Source organism: Hyaloscypha bicolor (assembly GCF_002865645.1).
Source record: "Hyaloscypha bicolor E unplaced genomic scaffold K444scaffold_44, whole genome shotgun sequence".
NCBI classification, from domain to species: Eukaryota; Fungi; Ascomycota; class Leotiomycetes; order Helotiales; family Hyaloscyphaceae; genus Hyaloscypha; species Hyaloscypha bicolor.
Window position 1 is genome coordinate 42,287 of NW_020194546.1, and position 24,983 is coordinate 67,269.

The following is a 24,983-nucleotide window of genomic DNA, read 5'->3' on the forward strand; positions in this document are numbered from 1 at the left end:
TTCTTGCCTCTTGGCACGTGTATGTAAGATTCGGACGAGAACCTAATGAGAGGCGTGAGCGATGATCACATGACTTGCCGGTTCCATCAGGTCGAATGGTTGATCTACAAGTGAGAGTTCACTGCTGCTTAAGACGAGCATACTGAAAATGCCTGAAATCGGAGAAGAAAACTTCTATTAGAATTTACCATTGAACAGCCCAGCGCACTTCAAAATCGTGCTCGGACTCCAGTTTTCTTCAAAGTGTTTTATCGGAGCTCCCAAGCCTCAACCGAGGACGCGAATCGATCATGGTACTCCAGCTGCAGCTCTCATCCCAATCCTCCCACCCTACTCACCACACTCCTTCATTACAAATGCGGCATCCTCAGCAGCTGGCCTGACGAGCGCCTTCCTTTTCCCACTCCCCGAAATACCACAGCAATCATTATCCCTCTCATTCTGTTCCCGTAAGCAGCTCCTGAGCGTCAGCCGCCGTCCGTAGGCTTGGCCACATAGCAACGATGCCAGACGAAAAGCCAAACAAGTACGAAGCGCTGCCCATCCCGACGTACGAGGAAGCAATAAACGGCGGATCATCGCGCACTTCTACGCCGCGGAATCATGGCACCGATAGGAACGAGGCCGCGCATCCCGCCGAGCGCGAGGGCCTCCTTGGAGGTGGATTAGATCCAGGCCGCATACCGGTTCCGACACGACGGGCGGGGTACAGGCCGCCGTTGACGGAGGAGGAGGGTTCTACCAACGGCGACGGAGAGGATGGGGAGCATGACACGTTTCTTGGACAGAGTGGCGATGGCAGGAGGAGGAGGGACAGTGAGAGCTCCGAGGACGAAGAGGTTAGGCGGGAGATTGAGGAGATGGAGATTTCTGAGCCGGGGTCGACAAGTCAGACGACGTGGGGGAAGCGGATCTCCAGTCTGAGCCAGAGTCTGAGTTCTCTCAATCTGCCGTTTCGGTGGAGGTGGAAACCACGGTTACCGGAGGGGATGAGTATTAGGCTGCGGTGGCCAAGCATTGATGCGAATTTTTGCATTGTGCTGGGGAGGTGCTTTGCGATTCTGTTGGTTATGGCGCTGGTTTATCTGGTGTTCATGTCTGATGTCTTTGCGGGCGCCGCGAGGGGGATGGTGGGACAGATGTTCGATCCGGAGAGTGTGAGGCGGCATGTGCAGAATATAGCGGATGCGCATAAGATTGGGGAATACCTGAGGGTTATGACGGAGAATGATCATTTGGCGGGCACGGAGGGTGATTATGTGCTTGCGCAGCGGGTGAAGAGGTTCTTTGCGGAGCAGGGGCTGGAACATGTCGAGGTGGACGAGTATGGTGTTTATTTGAACTATCCGAAAGAGGGAGGCAGGAAGGTTGAGATACTTAATGGGGATGGGAGTGTGAAGTGGTCGGCGAAGATTGATGAGGATCTTGTCTATGCGGATCCGCCGAAACCACAGACGCCGGTTTTTCATGGACATTCGAAGAGTGGCGATGTGACGGGACCAGTTATATATGCGAATTACGGGTCGAGGGAAGATTACAAAAGTCTGTATGATAGTGGGATTGATACGACTGGGGCCATTGCGTTGGTTAGATATGGTGGGAGTCAGGGAGACAGGGCTCTGAAGGTCAAGGCTGCGGAATTGGCAGGATTTGCGGGGTGTATAATCTACAGCGATCCGGCGGAAGACGGTTTCGTGAAAGGAGAGGTGGCTCCCAAAGGGAGATTCATGCCTGAGTATGGCGTGCAAAGGGGTGCTGTCTCTTTGATGAGCTGGGTGGTTGGAGACGTGCTGACTCCTGGCTTCGCGAGCAAGAAAGGGGCTAAGCGGAACTCTAAAGAGAACAACCCAGGCCTTGTCAACATCCCCAGCTTACCACTCTCATGGGGCGATGCTCAGAATTTATTACAAGCCATTCAAGGCGTTGGGCAACGCTGTCCTGAGGAATGGACGGGAGGAATTCCGAATCTAGAATACTGGTCAGGGAATCTGTCGTCGCCCAGGGTCCGTTTGCTCAATGACCAAGACGAGGTGGATGAGCAACCGATATGGAATGTGATGGGCCGAATTACTGGAGTCGAGCAGAAGGAGAAAGCGGTCATCGTCGGCAACCATCGAGATGCATGGGTCTACGGAGCTACGGACCCTGGATCTGGAACAGCTGTGATGATGGAAGTTGTTCGCATCTTTGGTGACCTGATGCAGAATGGATGGCGGCCACTGCGGACGATTGTGTTCGCTTCTTGGGATGGCGAAGAGTACAACCTTATCGGTTCTACCGAGTACGTCGAGAACAATATCGATGCCCTCCGCAAAGATGCCTACGCCTACTTGAACGTCGATGTCGCAGTTGGAGGCCAATCTTTCAGAGCAGCAGGAAGTCCAGTATTCCGGAAGTCTCTTCTGCGAGCATTGGACAGGACATCAGATCCCTTCCAGAACAAGACCATGCGCGAGCTTTGGGACGAGCGTGGAGCTCAGCTCGACGGCCTCGGAGCTGGCAGCGACTATGTCGCTTTTCAGGACATAGCCGGCACATCAAGTCTCGACTTCGGTTTCGAAGGTCCTCCATATCCCTACCATTCTGCACATGACAACTTCGAGTGGATGGCCTCCGTCGGTGATCCCGGCTTTGAATACCACAAAGTCCTCGCCCAGATCTGGGCCCTTCTCATTCTCGAATTCGCTGACAGACTCGTCCTCCCGTTTGATATCTCAGCCTATTCGCAATCCCTGACAAAATGGGCGATAGAGCTCGAGAATTGGGCCGGCAGCAAAGGTGCAAATCAAGACGGATACACTCCCTGGAGCACCGAGCCATTACGGGAAGCAGTCCTGCAGTTCGCACAAGATGCCAAGACGTTCGAGAAGTGGGAGATGGAGTGGGATAGCGTGGTGCTTGGTGGCGGCGGGTACGAGAGTGCAATTATCGCTGCCCATCGAAAGTCCCATAATAATCGCATGGCAAACTTTGAGACGCATTTGCTGGATTTGGAGGAAGGTGGTGGTGTAAGTCCCCTCCCTCTCTTAGTGTTCTATTTAAATTTTGTACTGATAGGAGGTAGATACCCAACCGCACGCAATTCAAGCATGTCGTCTTCGGGCCGCAGCTCTGGTCCGGCTACGATGAGGCGTTCTTCCCTGCTATCCGCGATGCAGTCGAGGCTGGGGATTGGGATCTTGCGAAGAAGCAGGTCGAGAAGGCGGCGGATATTATTAAGAGGGCGAGTAAGAAGTTGGTTGGAAACGCTTAGGGTTGAAATGTATAGGCTGCACAGGAGAAAGTGTATATTTGTTTTGTTTGAATTGGATTGAGCGAGTAATTGGCATTGCATTGGTGGCGTTGGGTAGATCTTTTGTTGGGAAGGAAATTTGGTCATAGCGGTTCTTGAAGAAAATTTGAGTTTTCTGGTTGATGTTTATTGTTCCTGTACATTGAGATTCTTCAGTGAACGTGGGGTTCCGCAACCGACCAAATTATCAGCTAATCGTTCACCTCTCGTTTCGTGATTCCACCCAAATTGCGCGTCTCGCTTGACATTTCCGAATAGCTTCAAGGAGAAAATATTCCAGAAAACTACACACAACAAAACTTCGCTGAAGGAGAAAGTCAACAGGACCGATTGATTTCGAAACTTTGCAAAGACGCATGTCATCCACTATTCACTCGAGCAGTACTCATTTCCTTGTACAGTTGTACTGCACCGCATCATAGCCCCCCGCCCTTCACCCATCAACATCTCACCCCGTTCACCAGATCGTTATTATCCGCAGATATTCGACACCATGGCGCGAACGAAATTGCCAGATGCACCGATCCTCAGCATAGAGCAAGACGATATGGAAGACGATATGGTGCTCGATGATACAAGTGTTCCTGAATGGATCCCCAAGCACGAGGCGCTTGAAGATGGGGTCACAAAATTGCAAAAACTGTTCGGGATGGTGCGCTTGACGTATAAACTGCTAGAAAAGTACATCTTGAACGCAGAGACTGTGAAGAGATTGCGTAAGTCAAGCATGAGCTCTGCATATACTTTGCTAATACCTCCAGTCGCAACGATCCCGTCTTCTCTGCCACCTATGGTGACCACTTTCAGCGTCCTGTATGTGCAGCATCTCCTCTACATATGCCGTACACATGCACATACTAACTCATTTAGTATCTTCCACCTCCCTTGAGCGGTGGCAAGAAGAAGGTTTGTAGCATATTGACCGTGTGTGCCGAGCATATGCTAACAATGTACTAGCGCGGTCCTCCTGTCGATGAGAATGACGATAATGGGACGAGGAACCTCGAACTTCTGGTAAGTTGAGCACCCCCTCAGCATATGCCAAGCTCATGCTCTATAGCTCGACAACCACCCAAGAAAGCTCGTATAGCACCTCGGCAAGGATCCAGTAAGTCAAGCATACCTCTGGCGGACGCCACTCTCAGAACCAAGTCTCGGCCTAGTTGCTCGGACATATGCCACACATTAGGTGAGCTGATGGGATGAGGAGCAACGTGAATATGAGTATAGGTTATACGAGGATGGGGTTTGCTGTTTTTGTGGATTTTCCGCATTTGTAATTTTAGAATAATGCAGACGGCGTTCTGCAAACTTGTGCCAAGTATTGTTGTGACCATGCTTTGATCTTGTGATAATTATGAATTAACCGAGCCCCTGGCAGGCACATGCGGAGCACATGCCTAAAATATGACCGCCACAAAACCTATTCTTTTGCTCGGCTAGCTGTCGCGCTTCTTTAATCGAGAGTAGTGATCAGCTAAACAAACGAGCATATGCAGAGTTTGATAATAGTGATTAGCTTAAGCGATACTATGGATCAACTAAAACCTCATGCTGCAGCCAGCAGCCTTTAGCGTGTTTCACGCTGAATGAATAGAGCAAAAGATGCAATAGCGGCGAGAGCCGAGTGTGGTCTGACCAGCAGCCATTTACAAAAACAAAACAAAAAAAGGACTAATTGACGGAGGTGGTTTATTCGATTCAGGGGGCCAGAAAAAGTATCCCCTGCGCAGGCTGTGGCGGGCTTACGGCATGATCCGGGGCCAAGAACAGGGCTCAAGTTACAGCAGCAGCTGCTCAGTCCAAAGACGGAAATGGAAAACCCTCGTGTCAACACTCCCCTACGAGATCACATGGTCCTCCGGTGGGTGTTGTTGAATGAGTGATCTACAGGGAGGAGCTATTTGGGATTGTGCTAACGAACAATAGTTCTAACGACAAGATAAAGTCCACAAATAAAGTCCACCCGGGCCTGTAACAGGGCTTGCAACAGCCCTTTACGCAACAAAAGCTGGGGAAGATATTCGCAAATATCTCAGGCGGGGCATGCCAGTTTGGCTACGATCTGCGTAAGGATGGGAGTTCCAAGGACCCGATGTGACGATCCCGATCGGGCCGGGGGGAGCAACGAATGGGCTGACGAGTCAAGTACCAAGGGCCCGGCTTGCAGCGCGGACGAGGGTACGATTGGACGGGGACGGGGCTCCGCTACCCCAGATTCGCGGCACCCTCCCCTCCTCCCCTCCTCCCGCCATCTGGGCTCGGGACTCTCCTGCACGCAGGATAGGCTACCGAGAGCTGCGCTGTTTCCGGTCGGGATGCTGTCCAGACCACGGAGCCAACCACGGAGCCAAGCTTGCGCCCAGAGATCCGCGGTGGTTCGTCGCCGTGGCCAAGTAACACCTGTGCTTCCAGGCCGAGAGAGAGGCCGCGAGAGAGGAGGCATAGTTGGTCGTGACTCGTTCTAATGCCAGACACCAGACGCTGGTGCATAATGTGGCACCCGAAGAGGGTTTATGAGAGGTCTGCTGCAGCCTCCTGCTGGAAAATTGAGTTCACGACGTCGCATCTTAAGTACAATGCCAATGCACACACACGCGAGGGCACGCGAGGACGAACGCCTCCGTGTGCCGTGGTGGAAGCACGGGCAGCACTCCCGAGTCACGCACCCCCCCTCCCAACTGACGCCTTGCAAAGGAGCATGGCATTTCCCCGCCGATTGCTCCTTTGAAATTCATCCCGCATCCCGCATCCCGCTGCCTCTGAGATGAGAGCTCACCTCTGAACATTGTGTATCCGCAAAAGGCGGCCCAATCCTACTGTACGCGAGAGACCCTTGTTCCCGCGACGACATCTCGTTGACCACGGATACATACCCCTCTTGGCCTAAACCAGATGTTACTACACCCGCATGGGCTGGAGCCTCCATGTTCCTGGACGGCCACAACGAGACCCGGAGCAGGGCGGTCTTTGTCTCCGTCACGGTGACATTTATTCTCGCGAGCATTCTCGTCGCCGCGCGACTCGTTGCAAGGGCCATCATCATCAAACAGCGTGGCTGGGACAGCTACTGTATTCTCCTAGCATGGGTGAGTACGCTTCCAGCAGAAATGCGCAGAAACCGAGTTGTCAACATGGACTGATGCCTCGCCGACCAGATATTCGCCTTTTGCATGTCATTCGCAGTCGACTTCGGCACCAGCAAAGGTCTTGGCCTCCCTGATGTCGACAAGCCCCCTGCCGAGGATCCAACGCTGCTGGTGGCCGAGTACGTAGCCATCCTTCTCTTCAACCCAGCCTTGATGGCCACGAAGACCTCCATCCTCCTCCTCTACCTCCGCCTTGCCCAGGACCAGAAGAAGTTCCTCCGCATAGCCTTTTATGTGACACTTGCCGTCGTCATTATTGGTGGCATCGCCCTTACTTTCACCACCGCTTTCCAGTGCCGCCCCGTAAGAGCCGCATACGATCTCGCCGTTGCAAACCCTGTTTGCATTTCCATCGAGACCATCTACCTGGCATCCGCGCCTGTCAACGTCGCCACAGACCTCGCCATCTTTGTCCTGCCGATCCCCATTTTGACTGCCTTGCACCTGCCCCGGCGGCAAAAGAGCTTCCTCGTTCTCACCTTCGCCATCGGCGCCTTTGTCACCGTCGTCGATGTCGTGCGCATCTACTTCATGCAGCTGGCTGCCACTAGCCTCGGCATCCTTCCTAGTGGACTTGGCCGGATCACGAGCCTTGAGTTCTCCTACAATGCCAGCATGGCTCTGATGTGGTCGACCATCGAGGTCAATGTAGGAATCATCTGCGCATGTATCCCTACCCTCAGGCCGTTGATCAAGCGGTTGGCCCCGGGAATGATTTCAGAGTCTGCTCCAAGCAGCGGCGAACACGCGTTGATGGAGGCCTCTTCCTCGTCACACGGTGATGCGTCCCTTGATTCACGGAGACGAAAGAAGCTTCTTCAGCAAAGGTCACCAATAGAAATCACTGCTGAAACCGTGACGGCTGATGTACATTCGATACACTCAGCACAGCCAGCTGAAGACCAGGAGAAGCAGCAGATAAATGCGAATAATGGGATAGTACAGGAGCCGGGACGGCCTCTCACCCAATGCACCGACCACTCTGTTGTCTTCGGATTTTTCCACCTAGACCAACAACCCAAGTCCATGGTCAACATGCAAGGATCAGAGGCTATCAAATTCTGGGCCTTAATCGCGAGACTTCTCTTCTTTACGGGATTCGCCTTTGGCATGCTCATATCCATAAGCAGCGAGATATTTACCGTGGTGGACACGACTCGATCTATAGGCATCTCATCAGCTATTTACGGCGGCGCCGCAGCAGGGCCCGTCCTAGGCCAATGGACCCTGCGCCACGTAGGATTCAAAACCTCATTCATCACCTCCTTAACTATCTGCTGCTGCGGAACGCTCATGTTCTGGCCATCCGGAGCGCTGCATTCCTATCCCGGCTTCGTCGTCTCTAGCTTCGTCGGCGGATTCGGTCTCGGTTTATTGGACCTCACCTCGAACGTTTTTTTCATGCTCTGTGGACCGCCTCAATACGCCGAGTTCAGGCTACTCATGGGACAGAGCGTTGAGGCTGTGGCTGCGGCGCTGAGCGTCTTGCTCTCGACGGAGGTCTTCTCGGTCGAAGTGATCAACTCCCGCAGCTTCATTATTATCCAGTGGGCGTATCTCGTTATCGCTGTTCTCACCGTCTTACTCGGGCTTTTCTACTATTATCTTCCGCTGCCCGAAGCAACCGATTCAGATATGCAAGACCAACTCCATAGACTAGGCATCGACCCTTCGCAGAAATACTTCGATCGCTTCCCGGTTAATTTCACCTCCTTAACTATAGCAGCCTTCTCGGCCTTCTGCGCTGGCGGTGGATTAGTCTGCATCCGCACCTTCACCGGCAACCTTTTCGCCACCGTCTCCACCAAGACTCATAGCTCGCTGCCTATCAGCCCCTCCAATTTCGGTATCTTTCTCACGGCGATATATGCCATCAGTCAAGCCCTCTTCGCAGTCCTGACCCTCTTTATCCCCCCACGCATCCTCCTCCTCCTCGCTTACGCAGGCTGCATCGCGTTCTCGGCGCTCCTCGCCGCCCTCGACTTCCCCACAGTCGCAGGAGTGGAAGCTGTAGAGCTCGTCTTCGCCGTCCTTGGCGGGTCGATCCCGCCTCTCGTCATCGCGATTGGCATACGCGGGCAAGGACGAAGGACGAAGCTCGCTGCGTGCGTGATGGAGACCGGGACAAACCTTGGTGCCTGTGTAGCCCCTTTTGTTATGTTGCCTGTGGTGAGGGCGCATGCTGTCCCGTACTCGTTTGGTGTTATTGTGGCGTTGTTGGCTGCGGGATTGGGGTATCCGCTGTACCTTAACTTGTTTCGGGCTGCGAGACGTTTGGTAGATGCTAGGTCTTACCAACTACGCTAGGATTTGCTGGGGGGGGGAAGGAAATTGCATACGTTGTGCAAATAAGACTCGTTGCTTTTTTGTATTTTATTTTGTAATATATTTATATAAACATATATATTAGTAGCTGGAATTTGGGCGGAGGAGCATTAGTACCCTCGGGATGCTGCTCTTGTTCTCGAATACAAGCACTCCGCCGAAGTGGAGCTAAGTGAGATGATAATGCTGCAGGTGTTGCTTAGCTACTTGGATCCGCCTCTTGTTGCTGTCCTCGAAGGCGAGCGCTCCGCCTCAGAATGCGAGCATTCGGCCTGGTTGTAAAGGGTACATGCTCAAATAACTCCGTACCGAATTCTGCGTTGGCAAAGACAAGCCTCTCTGATTCCGAAAGGCTAATTGATGTCGATTCTTGAGATTCATTGGTAACGGAAGGAGCTCGTTGCTCCTGCTGTAGGTTTGTTGCAAGAGTCCGAGGCGTCCGTCTGCCGTGTTGCCTGGCAGATGGTACTGTCGAAAAGGTTGATCCGTAGCTTTCCGAAAGACTGATCTCAGGAAAGGAAGGAGCTCGTGGCTCCCGCTGCCGGGGGGGGGGGTTCAATTTCTCGCAGACTTGTAGTGTTCCCGTTGAGAATCCACATGCCTAAATCTTTTACTATCAAAATGGTTCATTGTTGTCAAGTCCTGTCTTAAAGCTGCCCAATCTAGCTGCTGGCTCGTGATTTGCATTTAACAATTCTGTCTCTCCAAATCCTAACACTGGTGAGGTTGCAAAGTGTAAGTGTATTCCTGTTACCCAGCCTTGCGCTGGAACAAGCTCAAGCAGGAGTTCAAGAATATCTCACGCCAGTCAGCTAGGGTAGAATTTGCAAGGACGTGAAGTGTAGATAGCAAGTCAACAATTAATTGAGCCAGCTTTTATATGCCCCCTCTTTGAATTGAATAAATTATTTTCCTATCACCCACTGCTCTTAGAAAAGGTAGTAGAGTGGATCTTTGCAAACCGCGACGAGAATTCATTGCTTTGCAGAGTCAAAGAGGGGTATAAAATGCACTCGAGTTCTAGTGATTAACTCTTCCAGCTCAAGATTAGCAGCGCATATAGGACCTGTATAGGGAATAGTGAAGCAGCAGATATGGTGGGTATTTAATCGGATTCAACGCTCGTTTGTTGCTTTTATTGCAAACTCCAGACTTGGTTGAACCGCTTAGAACTATACTAGAGATTGACTTCGGTTTGTTGTCAAGTGACTTAATGCTGTCAAAAAAAAATTCTGACTGTAAATATTAATAACTTGTGGTACTGTTCACTCCCGTTCGTCAATACGAGCGATTGATCAATCGCCCCCCCCCCCGATTAATTAATCGTAGCGCGCGATTAATCAATCGCTCGTATTGACAAACAGGGTGGATCAGTACTAACCTAAAGGTTGAAACAGTTCTTGAACGTACACCCCACGAAGTTCAAAAAGTATCTGGGTTCCTCCCTCCATGCAGCTGGGAAATCAATACTTGAGCAAGGGGTCGGGAATTTGGCACTCGACACACCTCTTTCCATACACTGTGGACGATGTGCTAAAACTGCAGAGTCGTTCTGCAGAAGTCCAGCCTTTATACACCGACTTCGGTCGCAGATCATTCTCCTGCCAATCCTTCACAGGCATGGCGGACTAGAGCATGGGGAGAGAGAGCGAATCGTTAGTAATCTGGTCATATAAAATCCTCGCACAAGCAATGCAGTATTAATAACATATAAAAGATGTATGTATATCCATAGACTGATTATGTCGTCAACAATCTGTCCTACCAGCAGGCAAGGTTGAGATAAAGGAGCGGTTGAGTATAATTAACTTTTCCCAGTGCCCTATAGTTTACACTAACGTCAATTTTGTTAAGTTAATTCCTCACTCCCTTGCCATGCTATGCTAAAGCTTTCCCTCGCACATATGTCTCCTCATCTGTTGTCAAGTATTTTCTATAATCAAGTCCACTTCTAGTGTCATGAAGAACTACCCATTAATTATACATTCACTCGTCAACTCCTATACCTCAGATTTCATGCGGGTTTCTCACTGCCAATTGGGAGAACTCTGATGGCGGGTGTGGTGTGCTTAATAGAAGTCATCTAAATGAACATTTTCGGTAACCGCCAGCCTTCGGTGGGCTCTAGGCCTTGAGCGATGTTGGTGTTTACAATAATCTTAGGACCACTTCTACGTTGGATTATATACGTCAATTTTGTTCTTATAACCTTGATCGTACCTTTCCCTTGAAGCTTAATAAATAGGTCGAGCCGAGTCACAGCGAATTTCAAGTCTATTCTTTAGAAGAAATTACAAACGGAAAGAATGTCCCTAGACTAAGTAACGCTGTGATGAGTCCCTGGTGGAAAATGCAGCCAAGTGGCTTCTTTCACGGCATTGAACAAATAGCGATAAGTTGTGGATCTTTAACGGCCGAGTTGTATATCAGGTTAGTAGATAATTTGTGGACAGTAACCTTTAAGCTCTTGCTATCTGGTTTCATTCTTAATCGTTACATAATTGCTACTATATAAATACTTAAATCTATCTTCTCTTTATTCTTTAGATTGATCTCCTCAGGCTATATCTACAAATCGTGAATCTAAACAAAAGATGAGAATTGACAAAGGCGTTTAAATTGGCAATAAATATCATAAAGGGTAGCACTTACATAACTACTAAGGGCCTTGATTAATGTGGTGACAGAATGGTGCATTGTGCAAGACCAAAGACCGAAGCCTCTAGAAATCCCCGAGGCCTGTACCGTGGGCCTGTTTGTCCTTCTGCCAAAAGAGAAGTTGTGAGATCAAAGATACAGTATGACAGCTTAAGCAATCAGCACTTGTACCTGTACCGAAGGCCAATATAGGTTGTCGCAGCCGGTTCCCCACTAATGTAATCTTACCTTTTCAGATACTTGTAGTTGTACCAAATCTCAAAATTGATGGAATTTATATGCGCTTCCCATGGTAACTGATCGCCAAGTGCTTAGCGATTAGCTATTTGGGAACATTTCAAGAAGTAAAGAGCGCTCCTAGTGTCTTCAAAGTATAGAACAACTTTGCGAGTAGACTTCCTTTCACAGCTTCAAGTACAAATCTCGCTCTGAATGCCTACTATAGCTACCGCGAAATTGACATGAGTAAAGACAGAAAAGCTAAGGAAGAGGGAGCAATAGCGCCCGACTATTTCTTGTCTCGTGCTCCGTGATATTAAGAGATCCAAAACGAGTTTTACGGAAAAGACCCAGGTTTCATAGTGTTCAAGCTTGAGGAAGGCGATGGAATTTGCTGCTTGTTGTCAGCGAATTATTTGTTGTCTCAGTTGCAACTTCTAAGCTATTAAATTCAAAAATGAAAATGAATAGAGTACGACGCCTTCCGCATCCTTGTGAAGGAATAATCTATCGAGGTGAATGTCGAGGGTGAATCGAGGGACTCAGTACTAATAGCAGTCAGATAAGTTGCGCTGATATTGAATAGCTCCCACATGACCTTTCATTACTCATTGGAACCTTTTAAGATATTTATTTATGGTAATCTGGTATATGGGGCGTAATCGACTCGTTTCCCTTATCACTCTCCATCTTCAAATGGCCCTCCCCAAATCTATACCAAGTCTTGAAAGTATGTGCCTCCTACATCTCCTAGAGGCCGGTAAAACCTAGCTACCTATTCTGTATTGTGGTAAATTCCTGGATGCGTATCAAACTGTATAGTGGGAGTCAAAGACCATTTCGCGCAAACATATTTCGCCCTGCCGAGTTCCCCATCCTCATCTCCTCAACATCAATTGTGTTGAGGGCCTAAACTATGCATCACTGCACCTCGTCCCTCTTTTTAAGTCTCTCTTTTTAAGTCGCAATATTGTCCAAGTCTCTACTGGGGATGTTTGGGCCCCTGCCCGTAACTGTTGTCATGAAAGTCGAGGATTGATGGATATGTTGACAATTTCTTCAGCAAGTGACCGCGGTCGACTTCTCTGGGTTCGAATCCAAAGAGACTTGTCTTCGCTCAAAGGAATCTGTGCATTCGCATCCGCAACCTGAATATCGTCTTGATGAGGCTCGAAACGGTTGCCGTTCTGCCACGCTTCGATTGAAGAACCTATACGAATTCGAAGCGCGGAGAAGCTATGAAAGTAGAGTCCATCGAATCGTATAGCAAAAGGTAAATATTCAGGCGAATAGTTGGCGAAGAACACTATTATCGGAGCGACCTTCCCTTGCGCCATGTTGATTCTGGACACAGCTTCAAAGTGCGTTGGTATTTCTCCAGGTGCAGCTACGAAGTTAGGCGGATAACCACCGGATATATAGTAGCCTGACCCTTCGGTAGGAAGAGACTTAAGCATGACCCTCATCCGATAGCCAATAATTGGAGGAAGACTTTGTATTCTATCCGTTGTCTGTGCGCTGAGTGCTCTTACGAATAACTTCTCGAGCCCCTCCATATTTCTGGTGGAGGCCCTAAGCCATGTGAGATCGTAAGAGGCATATCTTGACAGCTCACCGGAATGAAGCTTTCTCAGAGGTATGGCGATATAGCCGAGTTCGTCACTGCAGCGAAGAATAGCCATCATAACCCCGTCCCAAATAGTCTTTTGTAAATTCCTTTGAAAATCGAGATGGTCGGGAAAATCGCGTGTAATTCCAGGTGGTAGCAAAAGTTGAGACTGAAGCTGCCATGCCTCCACTCCATCTACTCCTCGCTTCTCGCGGAGTTGCAACATACAGGTCGATAGTCGAATATATTGCTTTGAGACATCATATGATATTGCGTCACCTCCAGGCATTGCACGGTCGATAATTCCATCTGAAACCTCGAAATTGTTCGGCGATTCGGCAAGCAAGCCGCATGATCGTGATGAGCCCCATGCCTGATGACCTTTGGGAACCCATGCAAATATTGATTGGTCATCTGACATCTTCATTATCTCCAACTGGAGCCTGTAGAAAGCCTTCCGCCCTTCGCCGTAGATCAAGGGCATGTTGACGTCAAAAAGTCCCATTAAGCTATATGCTTTGTCCTCTACTCTCGTGGTGTTACGCGAGGAAGCCCATGACATTTTACACGCAATGCTGGCGTGATCCCAGGTACAATTGACCAGCGTAAACTCGTCAATCTTCGTTCGACCAGAAATAATACTGCTCAAGGATTGCTTCGTTCCAATCTCTTTCCAGTCTTTGGCAAGAAAGGCAACCTCATATGGTGCAAGCAACTCCTGCAAGGTCCAGCCGCGAGTGAACCAGCGACTGCTCTGAAAGGAAGATGAGGCTTGGGCGGGGTCTTCTGAGCTGCAAACGTCATCCAGGTAGGCGTAGCATATATCAGCCTCTCGATACCAGCGAAACATTGAGTTGATGGCCTCAGAGAGCTCGGCGCTGCCTGATTTGTCGATGCAGCAGGTGTCGATCCATACAAATCCATGGCCTTCGGACTTCGCTTTTTCACAACATTGAACAATCTTTTGGAAACCCTCCCGCTGGGCCAAAGCCCCGTGATCGGTTGTCATATCGCGGAACGACACTTCTTCCCGGCCCCATGTATGCGACAAAATCGCGTATGGAGGAATTCCATTGCCCGGCTCACCCACGAACTCCTCTAACTTGAGGCTGTGCACGTTAAGAAGGCGCATGACTGCGGAGTCGCTAACTGTGAAGTCGATTGAGGAAGTAGAAATAAGCTCCGAGTATGTCGCGTTCCTTTTGGAGAATATAAAATGAATCAAAATATTTTGTAGAGGTGTTTGTTGAGTGGAAGGGAGGAGCAGACTCCAAGCCTTGTATCAGCTCGAGGCTGCATATGCACTGCCACCCTAACACAGCCCCTTAGGCAGGAAGGCCCGGGTTGCAGCAGGTGGCCGGCATTTGACACCCTATGGCTTAAATATTGCAAGCCATCTCTCAAGCGAGTTGCTCGAAGCCTGAAATGAGGTGACAACACTTCACAGAAACACATCCTGTTAATAGATTTGCGCAGTTTAAAATATGAGCACAGCATAGAGAGCTTGCTTTTACAAGAGTGGCTAAATTTCAAGTATCAAGTAGTTATATTTGTTGCGATTTTGCGAGAGATCGATCCTCGTGGAGCCGACCTGTAGACCGACCGCCCCTAAATAGTTCAGCGAGCCCTTACCTTTCGCTTCAGCCTTTTCACTTATGTGCTGCAACCCCTATTTGCGAATCACCTGGTCCCTTTCTGCCCCAGCCAGAAGGAAAACGCACGGCTTTTCCGAAACCATTTATTGAACTTCCTCCTAATGGAAGAAGTTTAAGAAGTCAGGTAATTTCAATTCTTCTCCGCATGCCAAAAACAAATTGCTTTCCCATCGAACAGATCTTGTGCCTTGTTTTGGTTCGAAATCAATAGTGCATCAGCTGCAAATCCAACCCCATGAAAGCAGTCACTTGAACTCGGTGTTTGCTGTACTGATTTTACTCAGGCAGGGTTGACAAATCATGATAGAAGGTTTCACTGGCCAACCGCCCAGACCACCCAACCGCGCAAAATTGCTGTTTTCCAAAAATCATAATTCAACACCCACATAATATTTTACTATCAAATCCACTGTTTTCTAAAGTTTTTTTAGCCCCTCAACATGTCTGTAAAGAAAAATCACTATACCGAATTCGCGGACAATCCCAACGAGCTCTTAGAGAGCGTGCGATTATAGACGGCTTATAACGATATCTCGATTACAAGAAGGCTAAATCCATTGGGAAATGAGCGAGAGAGCATGAAATTGCATACGAAACCCTTTGAGATCGAATTAATGGAACAAAACCAAAGGTATAAGATGCAAAGGCAAGACAGCGTTTATTAGTGAGGCAAAAAGCGGCTAGCTAATTAAAAGGAGGTATAAGGTTTACTATATAATAGCGAATTCGATTAATATATAAGCTTTTATAATTGAAAAATCAAATGATACCTAAATTATAATTGAATATTTATATGGTATGAGCGATTCTTTGCCCCAAGAATTAGGTACCTAAATTTAAGCTTGTTATCCCACTAAACGCAAGTTACTAATTCTTATCCCAAAGAAAATCTAATGAGAAATATTATTATAATAATGCAAAAAACTTTCTAATACACTCTCTTATATTAAGCCATATATTACTAAAGAATTTAGGATGTTATATAAGATATTTAATTAATTGCATAGGAATTAGTGAGGGGTAAAGATGGCAGGGTAAAAATATGTAGGAAAATGCCAAAAATGCTACTAAATCAATAAATTTAGTAACACCACAAAGTTTTAAAGTAATATGTAGCTATTAGGGGGTTGAGAATACTATAAAGTATTAGTATTTAATAGGAATTATAATTTTATTAAGGCGTTGGTTAAATATTAAGATTTTTAGATTGGGCGGTTGAGTAGTTTGGGCGGTTTGCCAGTGAACTCTTCTAAGCGGACTTTAGCGAGCGTTTTCCCCGATATTATTAGCGACATTCCTTCTGACCTCACCCCATGCCAACGCCAACGCCAACACCAATTCTACCACACCACCTTCATCAGTAAAGCAGTTGCACTTGTCATTGACATTGGCATTTGGCGTCTACAAACCTCGTGCAATCATTCCATGGCGACCCCTCCTTGGGACATCCAGAAAGCCAGCGAGGAATGGCTGGCTCCTTGAGCTCTGCGACAAGGTTGAGGAAGAGAATGGCCGAATTGGCGGGCACCAATACGGAGATCGAGTCGTCAAGCTCTCCGACGAGATTGCTGTCAAATATGGACACGGGGTCAAAGAGTCTGAAGCAAGAACGCAGGACTTTGCATATCGAAACGCAAACCCGAGCATAGTTCGCATTCCGCGAGTTCACCGTTTCTTCTTGAAGATTGATCCTTCCTGGCATTGCCCAAGAGGCTACCTCTTTATGGGATATGTTCCAGGCAAAATACTACAGGATCTTGACCTCAATATCAAGGGCGATATAGTCCCCAGGGTAGCCAAAATTATCAAGCACTTAGGGCAAATCTCAGATAGCCAACCAGTCCCAGGTCCCATAGGCGGGGGCGAGCCAGAAGGTTACTTCTTTGGTGATGATGGCGCAGGAAGGAGTTTTGCTTCCGTAGCAGACTTCGAAGCCTGGCTCAACATACGTCTTGCTTTACGAAACAAGTCAATAGATCTCAGTTCTCAACCTCTTGTTCTCTGCCACATGGATTTATGTCGACGGAATATGATCCTCGAGGAGAATGATAGCATCTGTCTTCTCGACTGGGGATGCGCCGGAATGTATCCGCGCTATTTCGAAATTGCGACGCTCTCTTGGTTGAATCCGTATGATGCACCTTACGAGAAACCTCTGCTGCAAGCTACCACTGCGTTGCTGGGCTTGACGGCGAAGGAGAAAGACTCGATCGCTCTTTTGGAAATCGCTCGTGCTGCCAACCTGAGATACACCTTGTGAATAAACCCACATGGTGTTGTAAGCTGGGATTATCTCTGATGCTAATCGTTGCTGTAGTGAAACCGACGGGGAAAGTCAGGGGATACCAGACTGGCACCACACTATGCCCCCTCCGCCTCCTCTCCCAAGTCAAAGGCCCAAAAGGTCATAGCTGTCTCATAACAGTTAGCGAAGCGGCTCGAATCAAGTTCCTGTTCACTTCGCTTTGAACGGCAGAGGCGGGGCCGCGCTTCGCTGCATTAATAAGATGCCGACTCAATCCTGGTCGAATGTTTATCGCGGCCGTGATCTGATGATCTTGATTTCATCCATTGGATGAAATAGGCTTCTTGTACGACAGACTTAATCTAGTTATCTGCTTCCAGAAGGCCCCACTTGCTACTCGGTATTGTTCATGAGGGTTCTTGCTCAGAAGACTTCAAAATTTTCAACTTCTAGGGAGTAAGTCCCTGACGTTTGATCTGAAAACAAATAGAGAAGCATTCGAGATTTTCTTGAGTCTCTCTTCTTGAGCACACTATGTGTTGAATGCTTGAAAAATTTGAAGTGTTTGAGTTGAGGTTCAATGAGAAGCCAAAACCACCAATTTAGTTTGTAGGATATACACAAAATGCGAACAAGATTCGATAATCGTCCAGCTGCGATGAACCGCAAGGTTCCCTGTCTCTACTGAACATTCCTCTAAGTACTTTTACAAGGAAGCCCCACCTACTCAAATAATCACCGTACTTTCGACACCCACTCTCGTCACTTGTGTCCCTTTCAATATTTTGTTCACCTCATTGATAGCTCTGGGACTTATTGCCCACCAGTACAAACATCATATACCGTTAGATTCTCTTGCTCGCAACTTGTTGTGGAAAGGCTTGATCTGTGAGTGTGCTTCATGGTCACGAAATCTAGCTTGGTGAGTCCAGGACTGAATCCATCCACTCACCTGCACCAAGTATATCCCTCCCTCTCGTCCCTTTTTACCTTTCCCCAATTATAGCGAACCCCAGATTGTCGGCGACGTCCTCCTCTCCTCGCCACTCCATCCATCTCTCTAACCCACCTAGAACGCATTCAACACAACTATGAATCCCAGCCATGACATTGCCGAGCACGCATCCTGCACAACCTGCACCTTCGCCGAAGTTTTCTCCAACTACTGAACCGCAGTCCTCTACTTACGCGCTCGAAACGGGACATATAAGCGCGTTCCCCAGCTCGCAAATCAGAACCTGGGTTCTGCCGATGGAGGGATGATAGTCTACTACATCTCCCCTGACAACAAAACCACGGATATCACCGCTTTCAAGCCTGTGAGTTCCCTTTACCACCCCCGATTTTGCACAGAGAAGAAAGGGGAGATGAAGGTGTTGATGTTGATGCGAAAAGGGGTTCCGCATTTTCGCCGGCACAGCAGAGCAGCGCGTCAATAGCTCGTCGAGTTCTGTGAATTTGTACAGATGTTATGACAGCTATGACGCCAGCATGAACTTCAACCAGAACCCGATGGGTGTCGCTGCTACTGATACCCTAGAACTACCTAATAAGTTTTGTGCTGGAGGGATTCGTGTGAATACTTTCTTCCCTACATGAGTAACTCAATCTCTCTCCTCTCTCACGTACATTGGTGAGTCGTGACTTACGGAAACGAGCTCTGATAGGTGTTGGGATGGAGTCGACCTCGACAGTCCAGATCTCAAAAGTCACGTTCCCTGCCCAGCCGGCGCGGATTGCACCTCAAAGCACCCTGTTCAGCTCCCACAGATATTCATCGAGACAATCTGGGATACAGGGAAATTCAATAAATCTCCCTGGGCCCACTGACAGTAGTCAACCTTTTATGTTCAACCAGGGAGATTTCGCAAATCTCTCCTTTCCCTCTCCCCTGTCATTTCCCTGAATTATTTCTGATAAGAAGGGGAAAGAACTGGATACTGCCATCACGCAGACTGCGTCTTCGGTTGGAAAGGGGATTCCCTGCAAAAGGCTATGGATGCAAGATGTGATGTGTACAACGCGAGTCCCGAGCCACTTGTGTTTCAGGCGAGTAGGTGTCCGCTGCTTAAGACGCAGGATTCGACGACGGCTAATACATGCAAGTGGGGGCAGATTGCCAAAGAGAATTTGTATGTTTGTAAGTGGTACTTCTTGGAGAGAGGATGAATTAGTGCTAATGGAGTTTGATCTTAGGGGTTTCAATGCTTCCTGGAAATATGCCGGTTACTTATGCTTAGGTCGGACCACAAGCACTTCCAGAGTGACAGAAGTATTGAAGGTGGTTTTGTGAATAAATCAGAATTTGTAGAGAATCCAGCTACTTGGGCGCGAAAATAGAAGAGCTCTGGTCATGAAATCCAAGAACAAGACCGGAATTGCTCCCCAGCTTCATTACTGGTATCAAAACTTTGCTAGACTTGCTTCGACGTTCTCAGCCCACCACTCGGGGAAGTCCAACACCTTCTTGCCAAGTCTCGCCTGCTCTGCAGCGAAGACCATGGCATGGCTTCTGATGACTTCTTCCAAGCTGCAACCAACATGCACTCGTTGGGCCTCCTCTACAGTGGACCCATGATTCTTGACAGCATCGACAGCAAGAATGAACTGCCTAGCCAGTCCATCGTCACCGCCACCATGACCGCCCTTGGCAATGAACGGCCTGTATATTTTCTTCGTCCCAGTATTGAAATCTTCCACAGTGATAGTCGTGCTATCCGCATAGATCTCTCCATCAGATCCGTATATGTTGGTGTATCTGTCACAGATCTTCTTTGTGTGAGCGACCATGTGGAAGACGGCGGTTTTGGCACCACGTCCAGCGAGAGCTTTCTCGTTGTCGTCATTAACCTTGGGAAGAGGGTCATTGTCCCAGCTCATAGTCACCACTTGCTCATCGCAAACATCATTATCTGCTTCGTAAACACAGCGGCCGAACCAGTTCTTGGCTGCGATTTCTGAACCGGGAGTATCCTGAGTGTAGTTTTCCTCGAGCCTCTTCATGATGGCGGCTTCGCCTGCGGAAGGACCGCCCATGGATATGCATTCTTCAATCTCAGGAACCACAATGTGAACCGGCCAATGAGTGTTGCCGGATCCAAGGCCCTTGAGTTCAGATCCCAGGTAAATCTTCTTTGCAGAATATTTGCAATACGTTTCGATTGGGCAAGAAAGACAATTGGTTGCATTTCCAGCAGCCGTTGGCTTTCGAGTCTTGTTGAAATACTGAAGAGATCCAACAGAAGTTACGGTTGTGGGTATATGGGCTGGGCGGGTGCTATTTGGAGGTGGGGAGCAAAGTAACCAGAGGAGAACGTCAATGTCGTGACAGGACTTGGTTAGGAGTGATGGGGCTGTGGTAGATTCTCTTCGCCAATTGCCTCTGCAGCCTCTCAGTGATCAATTCCAAAGGAGTGAAGCAAGAGATACATACCTAACGTAGCTGTGTGTGAAGTGCCACCACCCAACAGGTTCCGTATGATTGATTGACAGAATCTCTCCAATGATTTTGTCTTCCAATAGTAGTTTCCGTAGCAGCATGTTATGTGGGCTGTATCTCAGGACGTGCCCTATTGAGAAGATTCTGGACGGGGTGGTATTTGGAAGGTTCGGGAGGAGAGACTTGTATATCGAGACACAGTCGTCCAAGGTGGTGGCCAAAGGCTTCTCGCACATAATATGCAGGCCGAGGGGAGCCAATCCAACAACGACCTCCTTGTGCTGCTCATCCAATACGCAGATGAATGCTCCATCCACCCCTGCCGGTACCTCTTCTCCTCTGCTGGCCTTCGCCCGCCTCTCCAATTCCCATTTCAGAAATGCCCTCCAATCTTCGAACCCTTGTCCATCCGTTGGCCCTGCCTTGCCCCAGATGTATTTCTCCCCAAGTTGCTTTCGCTTGTATGCAACAGGTTCTGCCACAGCTACAATTATGCCGTTCGTTGATTCTGCGGTAGCTCTGGCATATGCATTGCCTCGTGAGCCTGCCCCGATGATGAGGAGTCGTGGGGGATTTGCTGACATGGCAGGACGTGGAGGAGCGGGAAGAGATTCACCATCATCGACTGGGGAGTCTGCGTGAGGTGCCATGTTGCTTCTGGATGTGGGGCAATGCTCTCGAGGGGATCGAGTGCCTTTTGAGCCCGAGCCCCAGGCTCCCACCTTGGATCTGGTCAGCCTTGTGGACCACGCAGTCGCGGATTCACTGGCTTGAAAGTTATGCAACGTTACCGACCAGTTACATGGCTGGTATTTGAATTGACAGAGGTCAGCTAAAGCTTGGCATCTCGAGCTAATTGTGTGACTGGCAATTTGTGTTCATGGCGTTTCAAAGGTGGGAGGAGGTTCAATTGAGCTGCCCCACTAGGCGGATCGCCGCTTTTGAGATGTCTTCTTGGGCTAGGTTTCTTCCCTATGCAGCTGCAGAGGTCAAAGTCTTCACAAGCTCCATCTGAACAGAAGAACTGAACCTTGGATGCTACGAATTTGATTTGATAAGACAGAGCTTACTTTATTTTTTCCATGGATAAAACTCTGGACCGTTGCTGGGACAGGACTGGTAGCAAGGACTCGCTTAGCTAAAAGAGGCAAAACTCGCTTTCTCGCCCACAGCTTTCAACCCCCAATATCACAAATTTCAAAAAACCATTGTAAAACAATTTCTTTCGCAGTTGTTCTACAAAAAAGCTTCAAAAATTGTTGCAAAACAGCTGTAAAAGCAAAATATGTATCAGAAACCTCAAAAGAAGAAACCCCTGAGATGAAGTTCGCTGAGAGAGTTAATCCTTAATTCAAATAATTTGATTTAATTGAACTTACACCTAGACGGGACTCGAACCCGCAATCTTTGCCAATTTCCAGAATAAGAACACGAATATTCAGCCGGAAAGCAACGCTCCAAGGATGTTAGTATGGGATGAAAGCTTGGCGTTCAGATGAAACTTACCCTTACCATTAGGCCACCAGGCCAGTTTTCACTGGTCTTTGAACCGGAAAATCGCTTATTTGGCCCTATACTGCTCACCCATTTTTGGAATGTTTCGGCCAATCACATGCTTCCATTTCCTATTGTCCAGTCAAGGCGAAAGTGAGCTCTAGCATGTAAAATTTGGACCCCTTGTCAATCATAGTCCTAAATTGTGATATCGAAATTTACTGTTGCCTTTTCTAGCTTTTTAACCACGTGTTCATGAAATTCCTTGACTGTTATCTTAAAGCATCTGCGGAAAGACGTCTTGAAAGTGATCTATTGTGCCCTAAAAATTAGAAGGAATGCTAGTTATGTGTTCAACGCTGCACTTCTATCAATAGATTTGGCTCTAAGGGTTCTGAAATTTGAAATCCTTTCTTTGTGTGGTTGTGCTTTGTTGTGATATTGGAAAAAATAATTTGTCCTCAATGCAGCCTGACAACTTCAAGTGAAGGAAGGACAAAGCAAGGAGTAGGTGAGCTCTTATTCACGTTGATAAGCATTCCTGCAGATGCACCAACGGTTTCTTTTCGGTCTCCTGCCGGTTCAATGTGACCATTTGGACCGCTATAGCGTGGCCAGGCTTCACGCGTGATCCAGAGCTGTCTTCATAATGCGTGTCCTCAAGGCGGGAGATCCTTCTTCAGCGTGCTCATCATAATTTCTTCAGTCGCGTTGGAGCTTACCCAAAGACTGTCTTGATTGAGTTGTGCTTGTGGAAAAAGCCTCATGCCTCCGGAAAGGTCCTTTGACTATTGAAATTGGCTGGTGTTGCAGAAGTTTAAAACCGAATTTATTAGTGGCTTTTTTTTGGCTCGCCTTCACCATGGGCCCTAATTCTTAAGACTTTGCCTTTCGAATCTAGATGAAATCCGCCGTCAATTATCAAAATCTTCGATTTGGGGTGAAATTTGCTGTCAATCATTAATAGATTTCCTCCTTGATTTGAATGTACCCACCCTATTCCGGGGACCTACCTTCACCCGACGTCTGCAAACCCTCTTCATCCAGCACCAAATCATTACCGACTACGGTCTCTGCCCGTAATCCATGTTATAGGATATGTCTGCTGACACCGCAGACAGCCTTGTAGAATGTTCCCTGCTTGTAATAAAGGGAAATCTTCTCCTTGAAGCTTTACAATGTACACATCCTCAAATTGAACACATCAATTAGTATCATAGAAATGAATCGGATCGTAAAGTGAAATTGTTTTGATTTACATGTCAGTTCAACTCGGCCTGCAGCTCTATAAATCGCGGGAACGTATTATTACACTGCTGTCAATATGGCATCATGCCGAAAGTTTTGGGTATTTGGTCAAGCCGGTGCACTTTCTAGCTGACACTTCGATAACCTAAGTGTCCACACGTATGTTGGCATGGAACTTGAGAGCAAGAACAATCTCGAATCTGAATAGGTCTTGAGAGGTACAGATGATTCACGTGGAGCAATGAAGCCAAGACCGTGATCAAGTTGTAGGCATTTGGAAAGACAGATCACATCTCTGAAGACTGTGAAGCAGTATCGCAAGATTTCGTTTTGAGAGAATCAATGAATTAAGGTGGTAAAGAATAAGAACATAGAACATAAAGCAGAGCTTTTTGTACACATATGCAAAAAGAGAAGAAACAAGCTAAGTGAGCCAATTGTGTTATGAAAAACCTTCATCTACTAACTAACTACACCACTCTCGATTTTGACTTGTCTTCAGATACTTTAAGGACATATATGCTTTGATAAAGAAAGTTATCAAGGGATCAAACGGTTCAAAAACCACCCTTCGTACCGTGCACGTGCCCAAGCTGCGTTCGAGATAGGTCATTTGCCTTGTATAGAGTCATGATCGGCAGCTCTCGATCAGGAGGGAGAGGAGGTGAAGCCATGTCACTGGGCACTTGGATCTACCAAAATTTGGAAAAATGAACACCATTGGCCGGATGAAGGGTATCAAGAAGCACAAACCGAAAGGCCCTTTGCCCAAGCCTTACTTGCCTCTCCTTTCCTAGCGACAAATACAGCCTCAACCTCCGGAACTTCAATTCCCATCTCTTTCTCGACCTCCTTCACTCTCTCAATTACCACCCTAAACCATCCAATTTCCTTCCGTATCCTAGCGTTTAAGGTTTCCTCACTAGATTCACAAACTCACCATCCTCGCTCAACCTCTTGTCACAATGCATACTAAACACGACAATCATCCTCCCCAGAAAAGTACAGTACGTCCTTCTCCTTCTCCACGTAGTCATATCCTCCGCCCTTCTTCTCTCACACGGAATATTGCTTTTTGATTAAATCACGTGATTACAGACAGGTGGAGAACAGTGCGGGGAGTGTGTGGCTCCGGTGGGCAAGGCGGAGCTGGATTTCGGGATAGAACGACCTCGGACGGATCGTAGGTCCGAATCCAGGCTTGGAGGATGCCGGGTGTCGAGGTCTGAGGCGATGGGGTGGATGCGAGGTGGGTGTGAATCTGCTTGGGTGTAGGTTGCCATATCCGACATTTGAACCTGGATCTCGCGCGGAAGTTTGGGGAAGCACGTGAACTCACTGGTGCTAGGAGAGCAACAGATATCTGCCATGATAGGAGGTCGGAGTAGGGTTTGACTTGTCAGGTTGAGGTTCTATGAGGTTCTGTGAAAGGGCTGAGCTCGGTGTGGTAACCCTTAACGGTTGAGGTCGGGCCAGCTGAACACGTGAGGACTTCTCCTTACATTGAAAATGAATGAGATTTTGTTGCACGTCTAATCAGTCACAAGCCTGTTTTTGCATATGACGAGACGTCAATTACTGGGGTTCAAACCTGCTCTGCTGCTGGAGTTGTAGTGCAGCAGCTGAGGCTGATCAAAAATGCCTATCTTT

The 24,983-nt window shown here is 48.2% G+C and overlaps 8 protein-coding genes across 8 annotated transcripts; 5 read left to right on the forward strand and 3 right to left on the reverse strand.

The window, feature by feature from the left end:
- Window positions 1–93: 93 nt before the first annotated feature.
- Window positions 94–3,501, forward strand: K444DRAFT_309908 (Zn-dependent exopeptidase). Its single transcript, XM_024871802.1, has 2 exons — window positions 94–3,008; window positions 3,065–3,501. Exons 1-2 carry the CDS (start codon window positions 504–506, stop codon window positions 3,251–3,253), a joined length of 2,694 nt encoding a protein of 897 aa, XP_024740873.1. The 5' UTR covers window positions 94–503; the 3' UTR covers window positions 3,254–3,501.
- A 1,740-nt stretch (window positions 3,502–5,241) lies between these two features.
- On the forward strand, window positions 5,242–6,075 carry K444DRAFT_714367 (uncharacterized protein; the record flags this gene model as incomplete). The annotated part of the gene is made up of 1 exon (XM_024888326.1): window positions 5,242–6,075. A coding segment is annotated over one exon (519 nt), but the record flags the coding sequence as incomplete, so codon positions are not given.
- Window positions 6,076–6,219: 144 nt separating this feature from the next.
- Window positions 6,220–8,748, forward strand: K444DRAFT_626213 (MFS general substrate transporter; the record flags this gene model as incomplete). The annotated part of the gene is made up of 2 exons (XM_024882616.1): window positions 6,220–6,381; window positions 6,451–8,748. The coding sequence occupies 2 exons, from the start codon at window positions 6,220–6,222 to the stop codon at window positions 8,746–8,748; spliced, it is 2,460 nt and encodes an 819-aa protein (XP_024740875.1).
- Window positions 8,749–12,170: 3,422 nt separating this feature from the next.
- On the reverse strand, window positions 12,171–14,479 carry K444DRAFT_609290 (HET-domain-containing protein). The gene has a single exon (XM_024879548.1). It carries the CDS (start codon window positions 14,382–14,384, stop codon window positions 12,663–12,665), a length of 1,722 nt encoding a protein of 573 aa, XP_024740876.1. The 5' UTR covers window positions 14,385–14,479; the 3' UTR covers window positions 12,171–12,662.
- Window positions 14,480–15,933: 1,454 nt separating this feature from the next.
- Window positions 15,934–17,321, forward strand: K444DRAFT_650930 (uncharacterized protein; the record flags this gene model as incomplete). Its single annotated transcript, XM_024885675.1, has 3 exons — window positions 15,934–15,941; window positions 16,269–16,319; window positions 16,360–17,321. The coding sequence occupies 3 exons, from the start codon at window positions 15,934–15,936 to the stop codon at window positions 17,165–17,167; spliced, it is 867 nt and encodes a 288-aa protein (XP_024740877.1). The 3' UTR covers window positions 17,168–17,321.
- A 732-nt stretch (window positions 17,322–18,053) lies between these two features.
- K444DRAFT_641091 (uncharacterized protein) lies at window positions 18,054–18,982 on the forward strand (the record flags this gene model as incomplete). Its single annotated transcript, XM_024884572.1, has 5 exons — window positions 18,054–18,113; window positions 18,226–18,303; window positions 18,364–18,471; window positions 18,548–18,725; window positions 18,834–18,982. 5 exons carry the CDS (start codon window positions 18,054–18,056, stop codon window positions 18,980–18,982), a joined length of 573 nt encoding a protein of 190 aa, XP_024740878.1.
- Window positions 18,983–19,555: 573 nt separating this feature from the next.
- K444DRAFT_626215 (oxidoreductase family protein) lies at window positions 19,556–21,241 on the reverse strand (the record flags this gene model as incomplete). Its single annotated transcript, XM_024882617.1, has 2 exons — window positions 19,556–20,534; window positions 20,586–21,241. 2 exons carry the CDS (start codon window positions 21,239–21,241, stop codon window positions 19,556–19,558), a joined length of 1,635 nt encoding a protein of 544 aa, XP_024740879.1.
- A 2,988-nt stretch (window positions 21,242–24,229) lies between these two features.
- Window positions 24,230–24,761, reverse strand: K444DRAFT_309995 (uncharacterized protein). The gene has a single exon (XM_024871803.1). It carries the CDS (start codon window positions 24,701–24,703, stop codon window positions 24,413–24,415), a length of 291 nt encoding a protein of 96 aa, XP_024740880.1. The 5' UTR covers window positions 24,704–24,761; the 3' UTR covers window positions 24,230–24,412.
- Between the last annotated feature and the right edge of the window lie 222 nt (window positions 24,762–24,983).

Coding starts and splice junctions, on each gene's coding strand:
- K444DRAFT_309908 (XM_024871802.1), top strand. CDS start 504: ATGCCAGACGAAAAGCCAAACAAGTACGAAGCGCTGCCCATCCCGACG. Junction 3,009..3,064: donor ATTTGGAGGAAGGTGGTGGT/GTAAGTCCCCTC, acceptor GATAGGAGGTAG/ATACCCAACCGCACGCAATT.
- K444DRAFT_609290 (XM_024879548.1), bottom strand. CDS start 14,384: ATGCGCCTTCTTAACGTGCACAGCCTCAAGTTAGAGGAGTTCGTGGGT.
- K444DRAFT_309995 (XM_024871803.1), bottom strand. CDS start 24,703: ATGGCAGATATCTGTTGCTCTCCTAGCACCAGTGAGTTCACGTGCTTC.